Consider the following 21,791-nt stretch of genomic DNA (forward strand, 5'->3'; position numbering starts at 1 on the left):
ACACCAGTGCGATAGCATCTAAGGTTGGAGGCCTAGGGATCGCTTAGGTAGTGCAGCTACACTCCACCCTGGAAGCTTTTTCAATGCTGTACATCTTCTTTAAAATGTGAATATTAGTTTAATTTTCCTAGTTACTTTAGGCAATTTCTCCACACTTGGGGAAAGCACAGTGGCCTGTTCTGTGCCCGCTGCCTGCACCTCAGCCCCAGAGGCTGCTCAAACTGTGGCACGCGGGGCTCTGGGGACCCAGCACTGTTGTCCAGGGGGTGCTCTGGGGCAGGATCGCTGTGGGAGGAGAGGCAATGCTGGGACCAGGGGCACAGGTGGAGTTCTGGGGGAGAGTCACATTTCAAGTGGCTTATCAGTTCTACCCTCCTGAATCAAAGTGGCTCCTATTCATTGAGCACATGAACGAATGAAGCAGGGAAGGCACCTCGCCTGTGAGGCTGTCCTTCAATCCAGCCTTTCTGCAAGGAGAAAGGAAAAAAAGGAGGTGTGAGCCCAAACAGTGCTCTGCAGGATGCTGTGGCTGGTTGGAGAAAAGGAAGATTGAACAGAGAGAACCATCATGCAAGAGGAGGGACTGAGACTGTGTCTCTATGCAGCACTGGGGGGGGCTGAGCCTGGCATGGGAGACACCTGTGCAACAGAAAGATAAGCAAACAGATGGAATATGGACAAATTGCAAAATGTGATGTTACAGAAGGGAGCAGAAGAGTTTTCTACATAGTTTATGGAGCAGAATCTCAAGAGGAGGTTTGACTGCTGCCTATAAATACTTTTTCAGACCAACATCTGGGAGAAAAAGCTCTTCTCCAATATAAAATATATATTTGATGGTGGAATGGAGAATTTGGACACATTTGGGTTAGAAATTAGCATTTTAAAATGAGGGTTATCAGTTATTAGCTACAAACAATGAAGCTTTTGAATTTGCTTCTCCTAAAGTGCTGCAATTGCTGTTTGCAATTGTTTGAAGGATCGGGAAACCAAAACTGTAATCACTGCTTACTGCTTAAGTCCTCAGGGTGTAATTGAGGTGTGCATTTACACCCATGTCCAACCCTACTCCCTGCCCTGGAGGAACCATGCTGCTGCCAGCAAGAGCAGATAGCTCACGGTTTGCAGGATTACAAACCCAGAGGTATGCAAGAAACTTGTGACACAACAGGATCCTTTTGGCTCTGCTGAGGCTGCAGAAGCCACCACAGCTGGCAAGGAAGTCCTGTTTTGGAGACACCAGCCAGCATGGTAGTGGGCAAGACTTCCTATGCTCTCCTCACACCAGGCCTGAGGAACTGCCTGCCTTGGAGTGGGCCAACAGCAGCCCACAGGAGAGCAGCCTCTGATGCCCACACAGAGGGTAGCTGGCTGGGGATGCAAGGGAGGGGGGGACAAAGAAGCTGCTGCAGGGTGAGGGGACTGACCAGGCCATGAGGAGAGGGAGGGAAATATGCTGGCACCTGTCCCAGCAGCAGAGCAGACTAGAGGTGGGAGGTCCATGCAGGATGTGAGGATGCAGGGATCTCAGACTAGGTTGCCCAGGTGTCAAGGAAAAGATAGAAAATGGAGAGACAGAAGCAAAGCAGGAAATGATAACTGGTGTGACAGTCCTGGGACTGAGGCAAGAGATGCATGAAGAGGGGAATTGTGCGCATCCCAATGCTGTTCAGCACACATGGGTTCACTCACCCACCAGTTGCTGTCCTCCTTTTCAGACACCACAATGATCTCGCCTGTGCGGAAAGTCAGCTCATCTTCCCGGTCAGCATTGCAGTCATAAAGAGCACGGACCCTGCGAAGCAGCAGCTTGTTCTGCAAGCAGGAGAGAGCATTGTCAGGCCTCCTCCATCCCTTGTGCCACACCTTTGCCACACACAAGTAAAATAAATTTAGTGCCTTACTCCTTGATTGAGTCCAGCTTCTGGACTCGATGACCCTTGTGGGATGACCCTTGTGGGTCCCTTCCAACTCAGGATATTCTATGACTCTATGATCCTACCCCACCCTCCCCTGAAGGAGGGAGGGCAGATGTGGCCAAGCACTTGCTGGGAGTTTGGATGGGACAGAGCTCCAGAAGAGGCTTCTTTCTGCTTGGGCATCTGTCCAGAGGCACTTGCTCCTCTTCTCCAGGACTGCGGCAGTGGTGGACACACTGTTTGGGGCCCCAGTTCCCAGAGCAGCTCCGTGCAAGGAGGCAGGGGTGCTGCTCAGCACAACCCAGGCCCAAGCAACCCAAGCAAGGTCCCCCTAATGAAAGGGCTGGGGAGAAGGATGTCCCCTGGGGCACAGAGGCTGGGCCAAGGTGGACATGGAACCCTTGTCCTTGCCCAGAAGTGCACCCTGATCTGCCAACAACCTGAATTCACAAACAAGGCTTTTCTCAAAAGGCACTGGAGCATCATGCGGATTTTGGTTAGCAGCAAATAACAGCAATCTCCATGGGTCCAAGTGTGCATTGGGAGGGACCTGCCATTCCCATGCACATAATTCCCAGCATCTGTTGGGAAGATGTCAAAGCCAGGGAGGCACAGTAGAGGTGCTGGGAGGAGCGGCTGCTGGGACCAGCTCCAGCTCACTTCAAAACCAGAGGTGATAAATGTGGGCAAACCTGGGAGCTGAGCTAAGCTGATCCTGGCCCATTACCACCTACCAAACTGCTCCTCTGAGGAAGAGGAGGTGGGACATGTGGGGGATGTCCACAACATGGCTCTGACTCTTGGAGGGATCGGTGTGGGCCAGGCTGTCCAGCTTTGCTGGGAACAGGCGTGTAGAGGCAGTCCATGGCCTTCAGGGCACCTACGACACAAGCAGGGTGGTCACGTCCTCCCAACTTTAAACACAGGTGGACAACACCTGTTGACAACAACAACCACCACTCTTGGGCAACACTGTGCAGCACAGTCCTGCTCCTTGTCACAGCGTGAGCAAAAAGTACCCCAGCTGGCTGAGATGGAAAGCAGGAAGGGAAACAGGATCTGGGTCTGGTGTTAAGAGAGGCACCAGGGGAAGAGGATGTGCTTAGGAAGCAGAAAGACTTAGAGTGGAATCTGGGGTGAGGAAAAGCATCACCAGGCAGAGCCGTCAGTGGTGGGAGCTGGGCGGTGCAGCTCCAATGTGCCCCCAAGTAACCCAGCTCAACAAGCCGTGACCAGTCTGATCTAGCAGGTGCTGGGCCACAGACCCACCAGCACGGCCAATCCCCATGGCATGGCCTGTTCTTGCCCCTTCTGGGCTGGTCTGTTCATTACCCGAAGCCAGGATGGCAAGACTTGGTTTCTCAGGGCTAAGTGGGACCCATGGAGCTGGCTCTGAGGATGTACGCTTGTGCTTGATGCTGAGAGGCGGCGGGGGGCTCCTTCTGGTTCGTGTGTCCTCAGCAAAGTTGGATGAGCTGGTAAAAAGACGAGGACGTGACCCCTCAGGAACTAAAAAGGGAGCAAGAACAGATCACGGGTCAGCAGCAAGCAGAGCTCCTAAAAGCAAAACTCTGGGGGAAAATTTGCACAAATGCATTGACAGGAATAATCATTTCCCTGCTTGCAGGTCTGACTTGAGAAATCTGTGAGGTTGGAGCCACAGTTAGGACAGATGGAGGGGAGGTAAGGCAGGACTTGGTGAGTCTCCCAGAAAGCAGGACAGCTTGAGGAACTGGGGAGCTCCAGCTCTCAGAGCTGGGACACACCATGGAAAGAATGGGCAAGGACAGCAGGATCCCATCTTACTAAGGAGCAGAACTGCAATGCTGATGTTTCTGCTGGCAGCTTTTTCTTCCCAGCCCTGTCTCTAAACATGCTCACCTCTGCCTTTCCCAACAGCAGCAGCACTCAGGAACGCACCAAGGGTAAGGATACACCATGCTGTTCCTCAAAGTGGGGCTCAGTGCTAGGCAAAACCAGCCAGCACAAGCCAGCCTTCCTCCCTCAAGGAGAAGAGGACAGAAGGGCATCCTACGGCACCAGACAGCCCCTCACACCTCATTAGGGTCCCATCTTTTGCTGATGGAACCAGGCTACATGGGCTCCAGCAGCTCATCCCGCCACCCTATGCAGGATCTCACCTGACATTGCCCGCTGGGGTGGGAAGGAAGGCATGTAAGGGAGGGCTGGTGGCATGTCCAGGCTGTGGAGGTGGGTGTGTGGCAGGGCATAGATGTCCAGCCGCCTCCCCTGGGGCACTGGTTCTGCTGCTTCCAGCCTGGAGGCAGTAGCAGAGGGCTGGCAGCAGCTCTGGGGATGGGCAGACCCCCTCTTCACAAGACCCAGCTAGGAAACAGATATTCATAAGTTAGTGCATGTGGCAAGGGTGATCAGCCAGTACAGGAGCGCCTGCTCCAGGTGTGGTGGGAGTAGGGCCTGTGGTAGCATGCATAGACTCGAGTCCTCCAGAGTTTCAGGCCCATGGAGGCGTCTCACCTTCTCATCCAGGTCTTCATCGCTCTCATACATGTCGTCTTGGCCCAGCCACCACTCATACTCTACATCGACGCGCGGGCTGAACTGGTTGTTCTGGGCCTGCAACAGCTGGAGCATTGAGGAGTCCCTTGAGGACCCACCAGCCATGTCCTGCCACACCAGCCCCATCCCTGACCGACATCCCTGCCCCATCCCTGACCGTTTTTTGTCCAGGAAACAACTGCGTGCTGTGAGTGGTGCTTCCCATCCAGCAGGTTGGGGATTTTGCAAAGGTCTCCAAACATACATGCTGGGACATGGCCAAAGCAGGGCTTAGACTTGCCAAGGAGATGCTCTCACCCCATATGGCTTGGTACAGCTTCAGGTCCCACTGCCTGGCCTGTCGCAAACTGCCGAGCCCTGAGGGACCCCACACCAGCAGTTCCAGCACTTGTCAGACCCCTTGGCACCCTCCTCTGTCCCACACCAGCAGTGGAGATGCTGAAGGATGTGGGTGGCCCTGTGCCAAGCATCCATGCAGTGTCTTTCCCAGCCATGCTCTGCCGTCAGCATGTGCCCCAAAACCAGGGGCTGAGACACCGTGTCCTACCAGCAGTTCACACTGGGGATGTCTTGTCCTCCGGGCAATGTCCAGGGCTGTCTCTCCTGCTTTGTTAGCTGTGGGGGGAAAGGGCAACCTTGAACCATTTTCAGAGAAGTGAAGGGCAGTTCTGCATGCAGGGAGCCTGTGGAGACTTGCAGCAGAAATGTTACGGTCACGGGGGAAGGAGGAGAGGACATGTCCAGCTCAGGAGCCCCAGAAGCAGGAAGAGACCCTCAGAGGAGCTGAGTGAGGTGCTGATGGCACCAAGATCAACAGATCCTTCAGATCCCATCACATCTACATGCTGCTTCTGGGGACAAACAAGTACAGGAAAAATTATCTGAAGAGAAGGGACAGCCTAAGCCCAGATTGAAACAAAGAGTCAGTATGATGGTTTATGGAGATGGTTTACATCTCAGGAGTGCCCAGGAAGCATGACTCAGCACACCCACCCACTCAGCTGGTACCAGATGGTAAAAACATTTGTGACTTCCCATGTCACCCAGGATCCCAGCTTTAAAGTTCACTTCTGTGTTGTGAAGAGGCCATTCATAGACACTATAAATGACAGGACCTGTGACTGGGCTCCAGGGCACCTGCGTTTTGGCAGCCCTCCTACCTGCTCTCCAGCATTGCAGGGTTGGCTCTGAAAATGAAAGCTAAGTGCCTGTCTAAGTGCCTGTGGGGACCCATGGGCAGGGTCCCCACAACACCATCACTAACTGGCCTCTCCCAAACCTCCCCAGCCTCAGACTAGCCCTGTTGAGCATTCCAGCAAGGTCAGGGTGGTATTCGCAGAGAAGAGCTAGAAGACTTAGGGATCCCATGGCCACTCACCGATGGCAATGCTGGCTTTGGCCTTCAGCAGCAGTTTGAGACACTCGGGTTTGTTGTGAGTGCAGCAGTAGTGAAGTGGCGTGTTCCCCACCACAGTCTGCTTTTCCAGGCTCCCGCTGCAGCAAAAGGTGGATATTGTCAGCAAATCTGAGGAGAGCTGCTGGCCCCAGCCACATGCTGGCCTACACATCGTTCTTCCCCAGGTCTCCTGGAGAGTGCTTGAGAAGAGGCGGTCACCACCACTGTTGCACCTCAACCCAGAGGACATGAGGGAAGGTAAGGCCCCTCTGATCTAGGGATGGTTACCCCAAGTCCACCCCAAGGCACTTTTGCTGGGAGGCTGCCCTCGTGCTTCTTCTTTTCTTTGGGAGCATTTTGGAGAAGCCCATGAGTCTTGCACGTTTCACTAGCAGTGGCTTAATCACAACAAGCTGACTGGGTGTCTTAAGCTTACCTGTTCTGGACAAGAAAATCAACGATATGCAATGAGGTTTGGTCAGACAACAGCACCGCCAGGTGGAGAATGGTCTCCCCAGGTTCCTGTAACCAAGACAGAAACAGCAAAAAACAGGATGGGTCTGCCAACGCTGGCATCCCAGAGAAGACCTCTGTCTTTCAAGAACTGTTCTTTACACAATTAAAATCCCCGACAGGTGAATAGAAACACGTTTTACTTGTCTTTTTGGAGCCATGCCCACCAAGGCTCATGTGAACTGAGTAAACGTGTGGAGCCATAGAGCCATGTTTCTCCAGAAAGGTTTTCTGCACACTCTCACCTTTTCTTTGTCCTCTGTGCACAGCTTGCTCATTTTTCTCAGAGGCTTAGCTACTCGTTTTCTTATAATCTGCCCTTTACCCAGAACCTTTATTATATATTTGTGTTGGCTTCATGAGGAATCTATTCTTCTTCATGAAGAATCTATCCCTTTTCACATTTAGAAACAGCAAAGAAAGGTAACTTTTTTTCTTTTTTTCCTCAGGCCAGCAGCAGACCTTCATCAAGGTCATGATTTCGGGGTGCATAACAGCTGCTCCCTGTGGAGCTGCTCCTTGCCTGCCAGTTTGTCCTAGGAGATCCCATTCTTGTTCATGGCAGCATTTTGCTCCTTCAGTTGTACTTGGGAGAACACCCACCAGTGTCCTTGCTGGGAAAGGAGATGGCACAGCAACTGGGAAACCCCCCCTCTGCCATGGCATTCCTCACTCTACGGGTTCTTTTGGCAAAGAACCTGACAAAACATTCCCAAACACCCCCAAAACATCCCACTGCCTTCTGTGAGTAGAAGCTACTTGGGTCTGCTCCAAGGGCTCAGGCTCCCTGCAGCCCCAGCTTGCATAGCTGCCTGTGGGAACCCCTTGTGGATGTCCCTTGTTTTGTTCCTCTGATGATGGTGCCATCTACCAGGTGCCATACCTGCAGAGGTGCCTGCACAGGCTCGCTCAAATCCATGTTCTCTGCATAAGCTTGGAGTAAAGAAAATATGTCCTTATTCTTGACGGCTTCTGGGAGGTTTGGACACTGAGAAGCAGGGCTCCTCTTGGCATATTTCTTCTCAACATACTTGGAAATGATGAAATTTTTCCGAAAGGCCCTGGCAGAGACCAGCCAAGTGAGAATTAGGAGCCCTGGAGTGACCCCATGAGCATCCAGGGGCATTCCCTCCTCTCCTGCTGCTCCAGCTGCTCTCCCTGTCTCTCCTGCAGATCTGCCAGGCAACGTAGCACCTTTCCTGTCCTTGCTTCTAGCAGGGCTCCCACCACCTTCCTCCAATGACTGAGGTCTAGCTGAGAGGGACAGAGAAGCATCAGTTCATCTCCCACTCTCCCACGTGCTCACCACTTCCAGACCCCTCTATCGCCTCTTCTCCAAGCAGAGAAGAGCTCTGCACTGGGCTCAGCTCCCTGACAATGAGATGCTGGGGAAGCACCAGGTGTGAGCTGGGAAAGAGTACCCAAGGATTGGGAATGGCTTCTGGAGGAGGACTGGCCAAGCAAGCTGCCCAGATGGAGGGTGCAAGAGCAGCAGAAGCAGTGACCAGCCAGAAGATCTGGGGGGCAGCAGGTGTGACCCAGGGGCACTGGAGCACTCCCAACAGAAAAGGTGATCACAGAAGGGCGATTATTATTACTGCGAACAGTTTGTTTTCTTAGCAGCCAAGTTCAATGCTGGATCTGGCAACCCTGACCCCACTCTTGCAGTTGCATTTTCTGGTTCTCCCTGCTCTCTGCCAGCCACGTGCCCAATTCTTGCTCATCTATTTACTGCCGTGTAGATCCATGCTGTCTAAAAGGTGCCCTAGTTGGGCCTTACACACCTGGAATGGACCTGGATTGTGTCTGGTCTGCCTTTCCACCCTCCTGAAAGTCTCCTCAGCCCTGATAACCCCAGCTATGGGTTTCCCCCAAGAACTCTGCTGAAGCTCAGATTTGCGGCACTAAGCCCTGGAGAAGCCCTCAGCTACTGCTGGAACCAGCCACCACCCGAGCTCTGTGGATTACTGCAGTGCACCAGGTAAATCACTGTCCCCTGTCCCACTCCACCCTCCCACCTGTGGTGGAAGGGCCATCCTCCCTACAGATGTGCACAGCCACAGAGCTGTCCTGCTTGGCAGCTCCACTTTTGGTTTCTCTTCTTGCCTTTCCCTTTCCAGTTTTGTCTCCTCAATCCTGACTCTTATCCTGCTGTCTCTTCCTCACTCCTCCGTTCTCTTTTATCAAACCTTTCCTGCTGGGCTTGATGAAATTGCTTCTAAAGAGAAGTTACAGTCTGGGGAGGAGATCGGGCAGTGCTACATGCCTGGTCACTGCAGGGAGCAAGCAGGACTGCTGAGCATGACCACAAATACCAGCTCTTGCAGAGCAACTCACATGTCACTGTGCACCGCAGGCTTGGCAGAGAAGCTGGGAAGATTCGCTTCCATGATGTCATTGAAGCCAACGTTGCTGATGTTCCTCGCCAGCTGCAAAACAGCCCAGCTAGAGGTGACATGGGACAGGCAGCAGCAGCACACGTGTGGCAGCAGGAGAGGAAGCTTGGGGCTGAGATGCTGGCCAGGTATGGGGGATGTCAAGGGGTGTGGGGATGTTTGTGTCCAACAGCCAGAGGCTCTGTCCTGACTCCTACTGCAGCTATCTCCCAGCTCCAGCATGCATTGCATGCATGGATCTGAGCATGTAATGGTCCCAAAACTAAAATAACACCATGAAAAGCCTCCAGCCCCTGTCCACCCCACACTGCTCTATCCCAGTTTGGGCTTGGTCCTGCCCTGCACCACAGGACAAAGCTGGGGGAGATGGGTGACCCAGGAACAGCAAAGTAATACTCTCCTCCTCTTCTTGAAGATAACAGTTCCTACCACAGTAACCATGAAACTCCAGGCATTACAGCTTGGTATGGGCCAGCTTTAGAGGCCCCTAAACCTAACAGAGTTAGGTTGGTTTCAGAAAGACCACAGCACAAGAATGAGAAGGCCAGTGGACAGAGCACACTAGCATCATCCTACCAGCAATTCAGAGGTTGCCAGCTTGTCCAGAGACAGTGACTGGATGCGGGAGACATGCACACCCATCTCTCTGTGAATCCCAGAGCACTCAATGCAGATCAGGATGCCCAAGTTAATGGAGAGCCAGGTGGGATCTGCAGAGACAACACTGCTAGGTTCATGCCCATCTCCTGCCTCTCATCCCACTGCTTAGGGCACAAACTGCACAGCAGGACCAGCAGCAGAGAGCTGCTGGAGCATGGAGGGAAGGCAAACAGCTGGCTCTCACCCGGTGCTGAGCAGTCACAGCACTCCCTGTTCCCAGGCATGCCTCTGACCTCCTTGATGATGGCCCGGGTCAGCTCCTCCCTGCTGCTCTCCCCTCCGCCCTGCACCTTGCTGAAGGCCACGTTCAGTGCCTCCTCCTTGCTGTTGCTGAGGACAGACACCCAGCTGCGTGGGCAGAAAGTGACTTAGGAGTGGGGCCCCGCAGGGGAGAGCCTGGCTCTGCATGGAGCCACCAAGCACAAAGTTTCCCCGCAGGACTCCAGCAGAAAAATGGTGCCAGAAAACTTTGTGGGGCCCCATGACCCACTCACTGCCAGCCCCCAAAGCAATCAGGACACAGCAAGGATGGGAAGGGCATCAAACAAGGGCAGCAGTGATCTGTTTAATTAGCTGAAGAGCTGGCTCTCCATCAGCAGACGGACAAGCATTTTCTGTTTGCCACTGAGCTGCTCTTTGCTGGCAGTACTTACGCGACACAGTCCTGCTCATCCTCCGCCAGGAAGCGGTACGTGCGGTTGTCTGAAACACACAGAGCCGTGCTTCCCTGGGCGCTGCGCTCACCGATCCTGCCCACCAGGCTCGGCGGGGTGACAGCCACCTCCTTCCCACCTGGTCCCTCCATGATGCTCCCCCAGCAAAGGGACCTGCTCCCACGTTGGGATTGAGGGATGCTGGTGTTGGCTAAGATGCTGCACAGGAACTGTGCTCTCGCAGTCCACACACACACACACTGCTGCAATGCCCGTCTCATGCCCCGTGTGTTCACTGCTGCTTCTGAGCACAGCTGCCCCCCACCACAACTTCGCAAGCTGACCCAAAGCTGAGAGCTTCACTTCCTCCCTGCCTGCACTCAGTCTCTGAACCCAAAGCACCACCACCCTCCAGGCACTTTCTGGAGGAGCCATGGGACAGGCACCAGCACTCACATGAAACCAGATCAAAGCATTTCTTGTCTTCCACATTCAGCTTCACCTGGCAGGTCAGTAGGTTCAACTTGGCTGGCGGGCGGTTGGGCTATGAGTGGAAAAAGGAAGACTCAGGCCTCGTGGCATCAAATGGTGGTGGCCCAGCAGTGGCAATCGCCACCTGGCTCCAGAGCCATGGACCTGCCTTGCCCCCAGCACTTCATCCTTGATTCTGCTTTCAGGAGTAATGCAAGAAGCAGCAATGTGGACCTTTTCTTTCCCAACAGCCAACCCATGCTGAGGGTGCCTGGTCCTCAGGCTCACTCCCTCCATGCACACAGGCAAGCGAGGGCCTCCCATATTTGTCCCTTGGGTCAAAGGGATTCAGATCTCAGTGGGAAGTCTGCTTCGACAGGGCAGACGAGCAGTGCAAGTGCCAGGCACAAGGGCTCTGCTGGGTCCCCAGAAGCCACTGGAGCATTGGGCAGCAGGGGCTCAGCTGACCTAGCAGGGGCAGGCAGCAGCTCCCCGGCAGGAGCAGAGCAGGGTAGAAGAACCAATTCCTACCATGCTGTGAGAGATGGTCAGGTAGCCATTCCTGATGGTGCATTTCCTCTTCTGCCAGACTTTTCTCAGCCTGGAAATGAGCAAAGGGTGGGATGAGAGGACACAAACAACCCTCCAGGCAGAGGAGCAGATCACGTCATGCAGGAGTGCTGGTGAGCATAAGAGCTTTGCAAGGGACAGCGTGGGGACATGGCTCTCATCAGCCATCCTGTCCATACTGTCACAGAGTATGTCATTCTTGGTCTGCTTTGAACTGAGAAGGGCCCATCATATGGCATAAGAACAGGCTTGTACAGATGGGTAACACAGCTGCGGCAGAGGCAATGTGGACACAGAGCATTGCTTGGAGCAGCAGGTCCTGCTACAGAGCACACAGACATTTGCATATGTCCCCAGAAAACAGCCAGGATCATTACCTCCAAGCTGCTCCTAACACCTCCAAGACTGTAAATGGGAGAAGGATGGAGGAGATACACCCAAAAAGGGGGAGAGACTGAACTTCAACCTGCAGTGAAGTGGACTCCTGAGCTTCAGTTCATTATTTTCTGTCCAGTTTCAGGTTTTTCTAGGACCATTCAAGACCCTTCCCAGGACTGCTCATCTCCCAGTGCAGGTCCCCAGCCCTCAGGCTCACATACACCGGTTGGAGCGCCTCTCTTCAATGACAGCAGAGCTCATGATCTGACTCTTGGGCATGGGCACAGGATGGGTCTGAAGCAGCACAAGGGGAAACTTAGTTCCCTGCTGTCTTTCTCCTGTGGCCCTTGATGCCATCTCCAAGGTGGCATTGATCTGCGCTGCTGGTAAGCCACACAACATTTGTGTTCCTTCTCCCAAATCTCATGCAGGAAGCTGAGCCCAGTACTGATCTGTGGGGTCAGAGGATTGGAAAAGCAAAGGACATGTCAGGGCCAGGAGGCAGGCATGTGAAAGAGCAGAAAACTTCACCCAGCCTGTGTATAAGTCCTCACCCCATCCATGAGGAGCTTCAGAGGGCACTAGGCAGTTTCACATGAGAGAAATGCCCTGAGGGCCATGGGATGGACACTAGCTGCCTGCAGCCCTGTGTATAAAGCTCTGGGAGACTGGGACAGTGCCAAGCACACCTTCATGCAGCTCGTCCTGCTCTTCAGCCCTTGCTACCACTCCAGAAGAGGAGGTCGGGCTGGGTGAGCCCTGTGCTGGCCACAGAGGACCAACATACAACCGTAAGGGACACACCGAATCCCAACTCACCCATCGCTTTTCTTGAAGAGGGTCCCTGTCTTCTCCGTGCCATACTGCTTGTTCCCTTGCAGCTGGTGCATGTTGTACCGTGCTTGCTTGCTCCCAGTGTCCTAGCAGAAGGAGAGAAATAGCAGCCGGGATCACACCAGAAGGCAGCTAGGGCTGCTTTGGGCAGGAGGGAAGGAGCAACAGGGTAACTGGTGCCCTGTGAGGGTGCTCCCCTGGGAAGATGGATCTGGCTTTACCTCCTTCTGCTCCAGCTGCAACACTGCCTTCAGCTGATCCCGAAGGGCACACAGCTGCTTCTTCTCCTCGTCCTGCCTGGTCTTCAGCTGCAGGGTACCAAAACACAGTGAGAGTTCACATGGGAGGAGGAGGAGAGCCCCGTGCCCCTGCCCTGTGCCCCTCAGCCTCGTCACTTCCCCAGGTCCATTGCGAGCCCCATTCCTGAGGTGGGAGGTGGTCGCTCCTCCCCTGCAATGCTGTGGTGCCTGCGCACGAAGCTGTTCAACAGAAACTTCCGTGAGGGAGCAGGCACAACCCCAGGCAACATGGCAAATGCAGTCTGCACTTCAGCCACCGTGTTATTTTCTGAGAAAACAACAGCCTGAAGCTCTCTGTGGTGCAAAAACAACCAACAGCTTGAAGGACGCTATAGGGTTTGTTCGTTTTTTCTTCCTCCAGTTTGGTAGTGTAGTAATTAAAAAGTCACCACACCATCAAAAAGTTCATTTCCACCAGGGATCTTGGTAGAGGACTATGGCCTTGAAATGAAGCCTGGTGTTAGGTCTGCATGAACGACCCAGAAGATGCTGTTTGCTGTGCTCGGTTACCTCACTCCAGGGTCCTCTCTTTTTGTTATTTAAATAATGAATTTTAATTTCAACATGAATGATTACACTACGAAACAAGCAGAATAATTCCCCTAGAGCAGATGGCTTCAAAGAAAATTGCAGTTGCCCAGAGGAGAGCAGCACTACAGGACCAGGGAAATGAGTACAAATGACACCGTCACAGTCTGTGGGTGAGGATCATACCCCAGGCCCCGCCAAATCATGACTTATGAGGAGGTTTGGAAAAGGAGGAGCAAGGCAAACTAGATCTCAGGTCTAAACATGCTAAAATAAACCTTCTGCAGTACTTGAGGGACTTGGTAACAGCAGTGTTCAGGCTCTGAAAACCCACCATAGGCTTTGCCATTTTGAAAAACTTCTTCCTGTCTCCTGGCCATGTATGATTGCCAGAGCCCAAAGTCAAAAGCTAAAGGTCACAAGGCTTATACAGCCCTGTGAGAATTTCTCCAGCAAGACAAAGCCCCCAATGAAGAGCATGATGAGCTTCAGTTAGTAGCAATGGGCAGGAAAGCCAGGAGCACAAATGGGAAACCTGAAAGCCTGAAGAGCAACTATTACAGCTGAATACATCAGTGCCTCTGGTATCCAGTTCTATGTTTCTTCTTAATATTATTCTGTGCCCTGGGGTATGACACCAAAACTTTCCCACTCCCAGTGATGGCTGCATTTCCCCTCAAAGGGTCACATTACACATTGCAGGCTCAGGAAATGACTACAGATGAGAAAGTCCCCAGAACTTTCTCATCTGGAAGGAAGAGGAAGCCCTGGGGCAGACATCCCCACTCTCCAGCCCGCACCCCCTTGATGCACCCAACCTCAGATGAATACTCACACTCTGCAGCTCTGGGATGAGCTTCTCTGTAAAATTCTTCAGTTTTGCTGTTGCATTTAAACATTCCTGGAAAAAACTGAGAAGGGAGGCTAACGTAAGAGCACAGTCTGAAATCCTGCTCTTAGTGCTGGCTGTAAAGCCGGCACTGGGCTGTCCCAAGCTTTTGTTTCATTGTTAAAAAAATGCTTTCTTATTAAATATACTTTGAAGCAGTTACAGTCAGGGAGAGTGCTCAGCACTGTCTTCTTCACATCCCAGATTTCAGTGAAAGTTGCCTGCTGTCTGTCCTATATTGTCATATGAAGTATGTCAGACTAAAGAGAGTAGGCACACAACATTGAGATCCTTGTCTCCACCACCTCCAGGAGAAGAGGATTTTTGGCATGTTAGAGAATAGGCCAACTCAACTGCAAGACCTCTAGGTCCTGCAAATTAAACCACCTCCCAGATTCCCTCTAAAACCAGCACTTCTGGAGTGAAGGGGAGTGAAGGCAGGTTGACAGTCATCTTACTTGAACTGTGAGCTGCAGTGCTTGATGTGGTTTTGGAGCAAGTCGATCCCTTTCTTGGTTTTGATCTCATTCACTTTGATTAGATACTGAAGGGAAAATGACACAGTGACTGAAGGTTTAACTTAGAGAGAAATGCCTTTCACATGCTTGTCTTTATGCCTACCCCCCACCCCCCATTACCAGTGAAGAGCAGTGTGTTGTGGCTCTTCCTGGTAGTCAGGCCCTGATGGGAGCAGCTTATGTGGCTTTTCTGGGGTGAGAAGTTGGTGGCAGGCAGGGCCCATGAACATAAGTGCCCTGATCTGGCCAAGAGAGCGATGGACCCATGATGTGCAGTTGTATCTCTACTGCCAGGTTAATATAGGCTCATGCTTCATCTAAACTCCTTGATCAGCCCCTATCCAAGGTTGGCTTGAGCCTACTTCAACCCAGGCAGCTCTCCAACTGAGGGACCATGTGGGCAGACCACAAAGAACTAGGGCAGGGAGGAGCCAGACAGACCTGTGGGGTATGTGCCATGCCCCAGCTGCTCCCACCTGCCCTGTCCCTGTCCTTACCTCACACATGTTTAACTGGAAGGTCCTGCGCTCCTTCTCCATCTCCTCAGCAATCTCCCCACTGCTCACCTCGCTCCGCACCATGCCATGCTGCTTCGCCAGCTCGCGCTTCTCCTTCTCAATCTTCGCGCTCAAGGAAAGAGGACAGACACTTGAAAGGCTCCGTCTGACTGCTCTCTAGTGAAAGCAGCCAAAAACAAGCCTCCAGGTCCACGTCTCAGGGCAAGGAAGCCTGACAACTTACAGTTTGCTCTCATAGTCTTTGCAGGCCTTCTCAAAGGGCTTCTTGAACTCCTAGGAATAGCCAAAGGTACTGTTTGATGACTATGATCAGGACAGACCCTTCCTCACCCTGAGCATACTGTATTCCCACAAGGTCACCCTGGCAGTAAGGCCCCACAGACCCAAGATATGGCTGTCCACAGGACTGTCCCTCCCCAGGAAGGTGTCCTCACCTCTGCCACATGTGCAGTGAACAAGTGCACTCACCAGTGCAGGTCACTCACAGGCGTGTGCTTGCACCCACACAAATATGCAGTACCTAGGTATGAAACCTTTCACAGACTCACATTTTTAAGGGCAGAAGGAATTGCTAAAATGCACACAACCCAGAAAGTAGCAACCAGATTCTCAGCCTTTGAAGCCAGAACATTGTGTTTAACTAAAACAAACACCTCTCAGAAAGACATCAGAAACCCACCTAAAGCTGGCAACATTGTCAGACTCTGATTCTTCCTTGAGTACTCATTCAATAGTGAATTAGTCTTGCTGCTACAAGTCCGTTCCTTATATGTTTCTCATCTGACATCATGTGATTTTACTATCTTGCTACATACAACCGCATTTGTCCATTAAATGCATTTATGCCACACTGCTCTTTTCTCACCGCTTACTGCTCTGCAGACCTCTGTCTCACAGAAAGATGGGGTAAATCCCCTGGGTAAGGCACCCAGGTTGGAGGGGGGACTTCAGGAGGTCTCCAGCCCAGCCTCATGCTCCAAGCTGGGGCATCACTGAATTAGGGCCAGGCTTTGTCCAGGTGGTTGTTGAAAACTCCCAGGGAGAGAGACCCCACATTCTATCTGACTTCTTGTCCCAAGGCTTCTCTATCCCTCAAGGAGAAATTTCTTTATGTCAAGGCAGAACCTTATAAGGGCAGATCTTGTGTTTGTCTCCATTCTAATGAAAAATGTCAAACAGATTCAGGTCAGCCTATGATTCCTGTTGATTCGCATTAAAAATGCCTTCAGCTTAATCATGACTTCTTGCGGGCAGCTGTTTTTATTCCTCTCTCTCTGAATGATTTTCTGGGTTTCTAATGTCTTCTTGACATTGTCACATTGTCCTTAATGTAAATAGCAGACTTTTTTCCTTCACAATTTATATTCTTTTATCATACTACATGCTAAAAGTTCCAGAATTTGCTCTCTCCTTCCATTTTGATTCTCCTGTGTAGCACTAGCTCCCAATGGGATGCCTAAAGGTTTGTTTCAATATTTGGCAATTAGAGAGAAAAAAAAAAAAAAAGGAAAAAATATGGAGAAGAAAACATGGGATGTTTGTCAGAGTATCCACAGATGCGGTGGAAGATGGCACTGGAGCAATAGCACGGATCTGCTCCAGGGAGCAGCAGCGCTGCCCCTGCTCCTCCTGAGCTGGTTTGCCCAGCCAGCATGGGGGCCTCATCGTAGAGCTGAGTGCATTCATGCTTACCCTAGTGGGGTTCCCTAGGACATGAACCAGGGTCAAGCCCCCACGGCTGGTACCAGCTCTGCCCCCTTGTTCAACAGCCCCGCTGCCGAGCAGCACCTTCAGCTTCTGCTTACCCCTTTGAGCTCTTTCATGTCGCCCTTTATTAACGACTCCAGGGAAAAGTTAATGTTGTGGTACAAACTCTGCAACTGGAAAGAAAAGAGAGAGATCATGCAGCTGACACTGCCCAAGCCAGTCAGGATAGCAGGGGATGCTCCACATCCTTGCTGATACCTGTAGCCAGGTTACCAACAGGTGTCACTGGACACATTTTGCTTCAACATCTGCTTGTGAGTGCACAGAAGGAACCACTTCAGAAAATAGCCAGCTAAAAGCCTCCACCCTTGGAAATTACCAAGCTGGAAAAAAACTCACAGCCAGCCTAAGCCAGTGCTGGGGAGAGCATGGCTTCATACAGGACACTGTACTGGAAACCTCCAGAGCACCCTTGCAGCCAGCACTTCTGTGATCCCCAAGGCTCTCCCAGCTCCTTGCTAATCCAAACTGTGTCATTTCAGCACAAGGAAAAGGCCAAGTTTAGGCAAATGTGCCCACAACAGAGCTTTCTGTCTCCTGAAAACTCTTGTAGCTGTTTCTGAAGAGCTTGAGAGGTACCCCAACTCATAGTGAGCCTCTGAAAACGGGTGCAGAGGATGGCTCCTTGGCAAGGCTTCACACAGTACCCTCCAAAATCATTAGAGCCTGCCTTAGGCACAAGGGCAGGATTCCTGAGTACACCCCTTTCCGTGTTGGCATCATGTGCATGGTGGGGACACCCATCCTCCACATGCTGCAGCCCACCTGGCTCTGACATGGCCACCATAAGCTCGCCTCTTCTGATCAGCCTGAGGTCAGCACCAAGTCCTGGCCATGCAGGCTGTATCACCAGCTCTGCGACTGCTGCTCACCATGGGCTCCTGCCTTGGTCTAGGAAAGGGATGAGCTTGGGCCTCAAGGCTATGGACCAGAGACTCTTCCTGGGGACCCTCCCCACCCACATACCCCTGCAAGCCAGGGGCCCTGCTCGATGGTCACACAGGGGACAGAGCTGCCTACCAGGCTCCTGACAGCGGTCAGCAGCTCCTGGGAGAAGGTTGCGAAGGTGCTGAAGGCATTGGCCAGCTGCTCCTCACCCTCCAGCTGGTAGTTGGCTGAGAACTTCTCCTGGGCAGCAATGTGGGCTGCCAGGTGGTTGATGAGATCTGGGAAAACATGGATGGTCCCCAGTGAGTGCAGGAGGAAGGTCGGGATATACTCCCTGCGAGAAGCCACCATGCCCAGCTCTGATCAAGCACCAGAGCCAGCTCCAACTGCCTCCTGTTGCCCCGCATACCCACTACCCTGTTATATGAACCCCAGGGACCGGTATTCTCTGCTGCAGACAACCCAGCCTGTAGCAAGGACTCCCCCTGGCCACCCATTGCAGCTTCCAGCCTCTGCTCTGCCCTGACCTTGTCCACAGCTGTGCTCTGCCTTGGCTGCTTTTCTCATCTTCTGCAGCACAGCTCGGTCTGCATCCAAGGCCTAGAAATGCAGAAGTTATGGTCATTGACTGCATCCATACACACATTTCTGTAATCCACAGAGTTCAGCCCAAGCCTCAGCATCCCCAGGCCAGACTGTCCCACCTGCAGGTAGGTGATGGTCTAGTGGTAGTAGTCTATGAGTATCTTAAATACCAGTTAGTGAAAGAGTCACTGAGAGAGAATCAGAAAATATTTTAGAAAAAGGACTGTTTAACAGCAGGGGGGGGGGGGGCTGGGTACCACCTCTGGTATGCACCACATCAACCAAGCCATGCAGCTGAACCTTTATAGCAGAAGAGGATGTGAGTCAGGCTCTGTATGGGTAAGCACAGTAAAGACCACATCATCTGAGGGATTTCACTATAAACATTTAGGTACTCAGAGAGCATTAAGCTGTAAAGTTATCTTCCTGTATTTTTTCCTGAACTCTTATTCCCTGGGAATAAGCTGCCACCCACAACCCTTAGCATCCTCTCGCCCAGACGTGTTTAGAACTGAGTTTTCAGGCCAAACCCTCAAATGGAGGCTGACCTAGGTCTTGACAAGACCCTGAGGAGCGCTGGCTCTCCAGGAGACAGCCACAGGCATACTTCAAGGCCTTATTTCAGCTTTCCACTTTTTGGAGGATCTCCTTGCCATCTGCCTGGTCCAGCCCTCCAGGGCTGTGTTGCCAAAGATGAAATGTGGTCCCCTTATATCCCAGCTCAGCACCAGCCTGCTGCTTTTACTGCAGGCCTGGCCAGGGTTTGTTGCCACCCAGCAGTGGGAACCATGGCCTTGTGTTTTCTGTCCCCTCTGTCATGAGTCTTGAATCAAGAACTCTGCAGACAGCAACAATTTCAGCAGTGTGCATCTTTCTCTCTAACCACAGCTTCCTGACATAACAGCTCTGTTTTAATGGACAGAAGTTTTCACTTTCCTTTGAGTATGAATAATGGAGCAATAGTTGAAACTTAAGCAACACAAGGAAATTGCCTCATGCCCAAGGCTTCTGAGTAAATTCTGGCCTCCAGAGGGCAGAGAGAAAAGCCTCTGTAGCTACCACTGACAAAATGATCTATGGAGTTGCAGAACCATTCAAAGTCTGCAAAGATAACTGACCCCAGGCACTGAGGGACTTCAGGACAGTGCAGGGGGTCACAATCCACTGACAGACCCTGGTAAAGCCTTGGACACCTTCCCTTCATCTGCTGAAACTACAAAATAATGAAAGGTGATGTGGTGGTGATGTTATTTAGTTGGTCCCAGTACATTTATCAGACCAAGCAGGAGGAGGCACCAAGGGGCATGGGGACTCCAGACCACACAGCAGCCCCTTCCCCCTTCTGCCCAGCACCTGCCAATGCATATCAGGGTCTGGAAGCAAATGCATTTGGCCTATGTAAGTTTTGCATTGGATACTGCACTCAGCCACCAGCCCTGACCCTTTCTCCATGGATTTTTTGAATGCATTGGGCTGCCGAAGGTCCCACATTGGTGTATTGCACAGTTCAGCCTCGGGCAAGCGAGGTAACCCTCCCACCACCCCAACAACTTCCTTTAATTCTGTTTTGTTTTTAGGGTGATACTGGCTAAAGTGCTCTGTCTTCTCTTTACAGAGCAGTGTGAGCTGGGTATGAGACACAGCCTTTTCACACAACCCCTTTTGCGTTTGTCCCCACTGGCCTGTGCCTGTCCCCCAGCCACCACAGCCCCTCACCTGCCTCTGCCAGGCCTTCTCTCTGTGCCTTTTGCAACACACACCGGCACCCAGAGGTACTCACACTGCTCTCTGTTCATGGTGACAAATGACACGGTGATGCCTGTACGAGCACAGATCCTGCAGGACCATCATGGGGCCAGCAACCCCCAGCCCCCCTCAGGGGTGCCCCCACTGTGGTCCCCATCCCCTGCTCACCTCCTCCAGGCTGTTAGCAGTGGCCTTGCAGTGGCCCATGTGGCTGGTGAAGGTGGAGGTGGTGGGCGAGCTGAGGTCCTCCTGCACCTGCTGCATGAAGTCGCACACCGAGATGAGGGCCGCCATGGTGCTGCAGTGAGGCGGTGCCAGGAAAGGGAACTGCTGGTGGGAGCCGAGGCCACACTGGGGCCAGGCAGGGGAACAGGGCAGAGGATGGGGTCATGCTGCTGCCAGCAACAAGAGCAGGGGAGAGCCCCTTGCCTTGCACACCCACAGCCCGGACAGGCATGCACACCCATTGCACACATACATGCACAGAGTGGCACAGCTGCAAATCCTGCAAGCCTAAACTGAAGGAAAGCTGAGACAGACATGCTTTATTTCAAGTCAAAGCCTGGTGGTGCAGTGGAGAGTGCAGCTGAATGCAGCTGCAAGAGCCCAGGAGCTGCCTAGGGGTGTGCACATGGCTTGCTGGTGTGCATGGGTGTCCTGGGGTGCACCAGGTACTGCTGAGGTGCACCACACCTGCTGGGGCATACTGAGCACTTCTGGGGTGCAACGCGCCAGCTGGGGCACAACAAACATCAATGTGATACACTGGGCATTTTGGAGTGCACCATGTGCCACTTGTGAAGGTGATGATCCATGCAACAGCCCCTCCAGAAAGCCGGGGTGATGCTGCACTAGGAGCAGTGGTCACACCCCAGGCCCCTGGGTGGGTGCTGCATGCCCTGAGTCCTTCACAGCCCATTTGCTCCCCTGCAGCCCGGGGAACCCTGACGGGTGGGAAGAGGGGGCTCCCCTTTGCCATCCTGGAGCAAACACCACCCCCCTGCCCCAGGGAGCGCTGTGCCTGCCCCTCACCCACACCCAGCTGCAGGGTCCCAGCCAGAGTCTGCACCCACTCCTGTGGAGAGCCAGGGTACTGCCTGGCTCTCCACAGCTGTATATTTTCTCCCCACAACTTGTTCCATTCCTGCTCCATTCAAAAGACAAACTAGCCAACTGTTTTCAATAACAACAACAAACACTATCACTTAATTTCACTGGAGATGCCACTGTCCTTCTCCACTGTCACCTCCTGCACTAGGAGGGCATCAATCCTGTCAAACCTCATGGTGAAGCACCTTGACTTGAGATCCAATTATGTCAGAGCTTGTGTCAGCAACGTCTGTGCAGATGACAGGAACCCTGGGGCGATGGAGACCATGCTGAGAACAAGTCTCATCTAATTTACATCAGCCCAACACCATAATGCAGATTCATGCTGATGACCCTATGCTGACATCCCAGCGCTGTGCTACCTGGAAGGAAGGACAAAGGTGCCTCAGGAAGGCTGCCTGCAACAGCGGGGCTCTGGGGGAACATCTAGGAAACCCAAGCAATGTCAGAGAGAGCATCCAAGGAGTTTTTATTGGAATTGGGTTGGAACTGGATGACCTTTAAATTCCCTCACAACCCAAACCATTATATGATTCTATTTCTCTATCCCGGTGGAAACAAAGATCCAAAATTAAATTTGAAGTAAGCCTGATATCCAGCCCAGCACATGCAAAG

The 21,791-nt window shown here is 52.5% G+C and overlaps 1 protein-coding gene across 1 annotated transcript; it reads right to left on the reverse strand.

The window, feature by feature from the left end:
• Positions 1-392: 392 nt before the first annotated feature.
• Positions 393-20,360, reverse strand: LOC116495740 (arf-GAP with SH3 domain, ANK repeat and PH domain-containing protein 1-like). The gene is made up of 26 exons (XM_032198426.1): positions 20,235-20,360; positions 18,263-18,335; positions 17,868-18,013; positions 16,886-16,960; positions 15,304-15,353; positions 15,060-15,189; positions 14,503-14,588; positions 13,991-14,066; positions 12,550-12,636; positions 12,314-12,414; positions 11,078-11,147; positions 10,532-10,619; positions 10,076-10,124; positions 9,607-9,770; positions 9,339-9,472; positions 8,704-8,795; positions 7,250-7,427; positions 6,290-6,375; positions 5,836-5,951; positions 5,005-5,072; positions 4,416-4,523; positions 4,061-4,265; positions 3,252-3,428; positions 2,654-2,799; positions 1,693-1,815; positions 393-467 (listed from the first exon to the last, which is right to left on the reverse strand). Exons 1-26 carry the CDS (start codon positions 20,358-20,360, stop codon positions 393-395), a joined length of 2,829 nt encoding a protein of 942 aa, XP_032054317.1.
• Positions 20,361-21,791: the final 1,431 nt, after the last annotated feature.

Source organism: Aythya fuligula, chromosome 16 (genome assembly GCF_009819795.1).
Source record: "Aythya fuligula isolate bAytFul2 chromosome 16, bAytFul2.pri, whole genome shotgun sequence".
Classification (NCBI taxonomy): Eukaryota; Metazoa; Chordata; class Aves; order Anseriformes; family Anatidae; genus Aythya; species Aythya fuligula.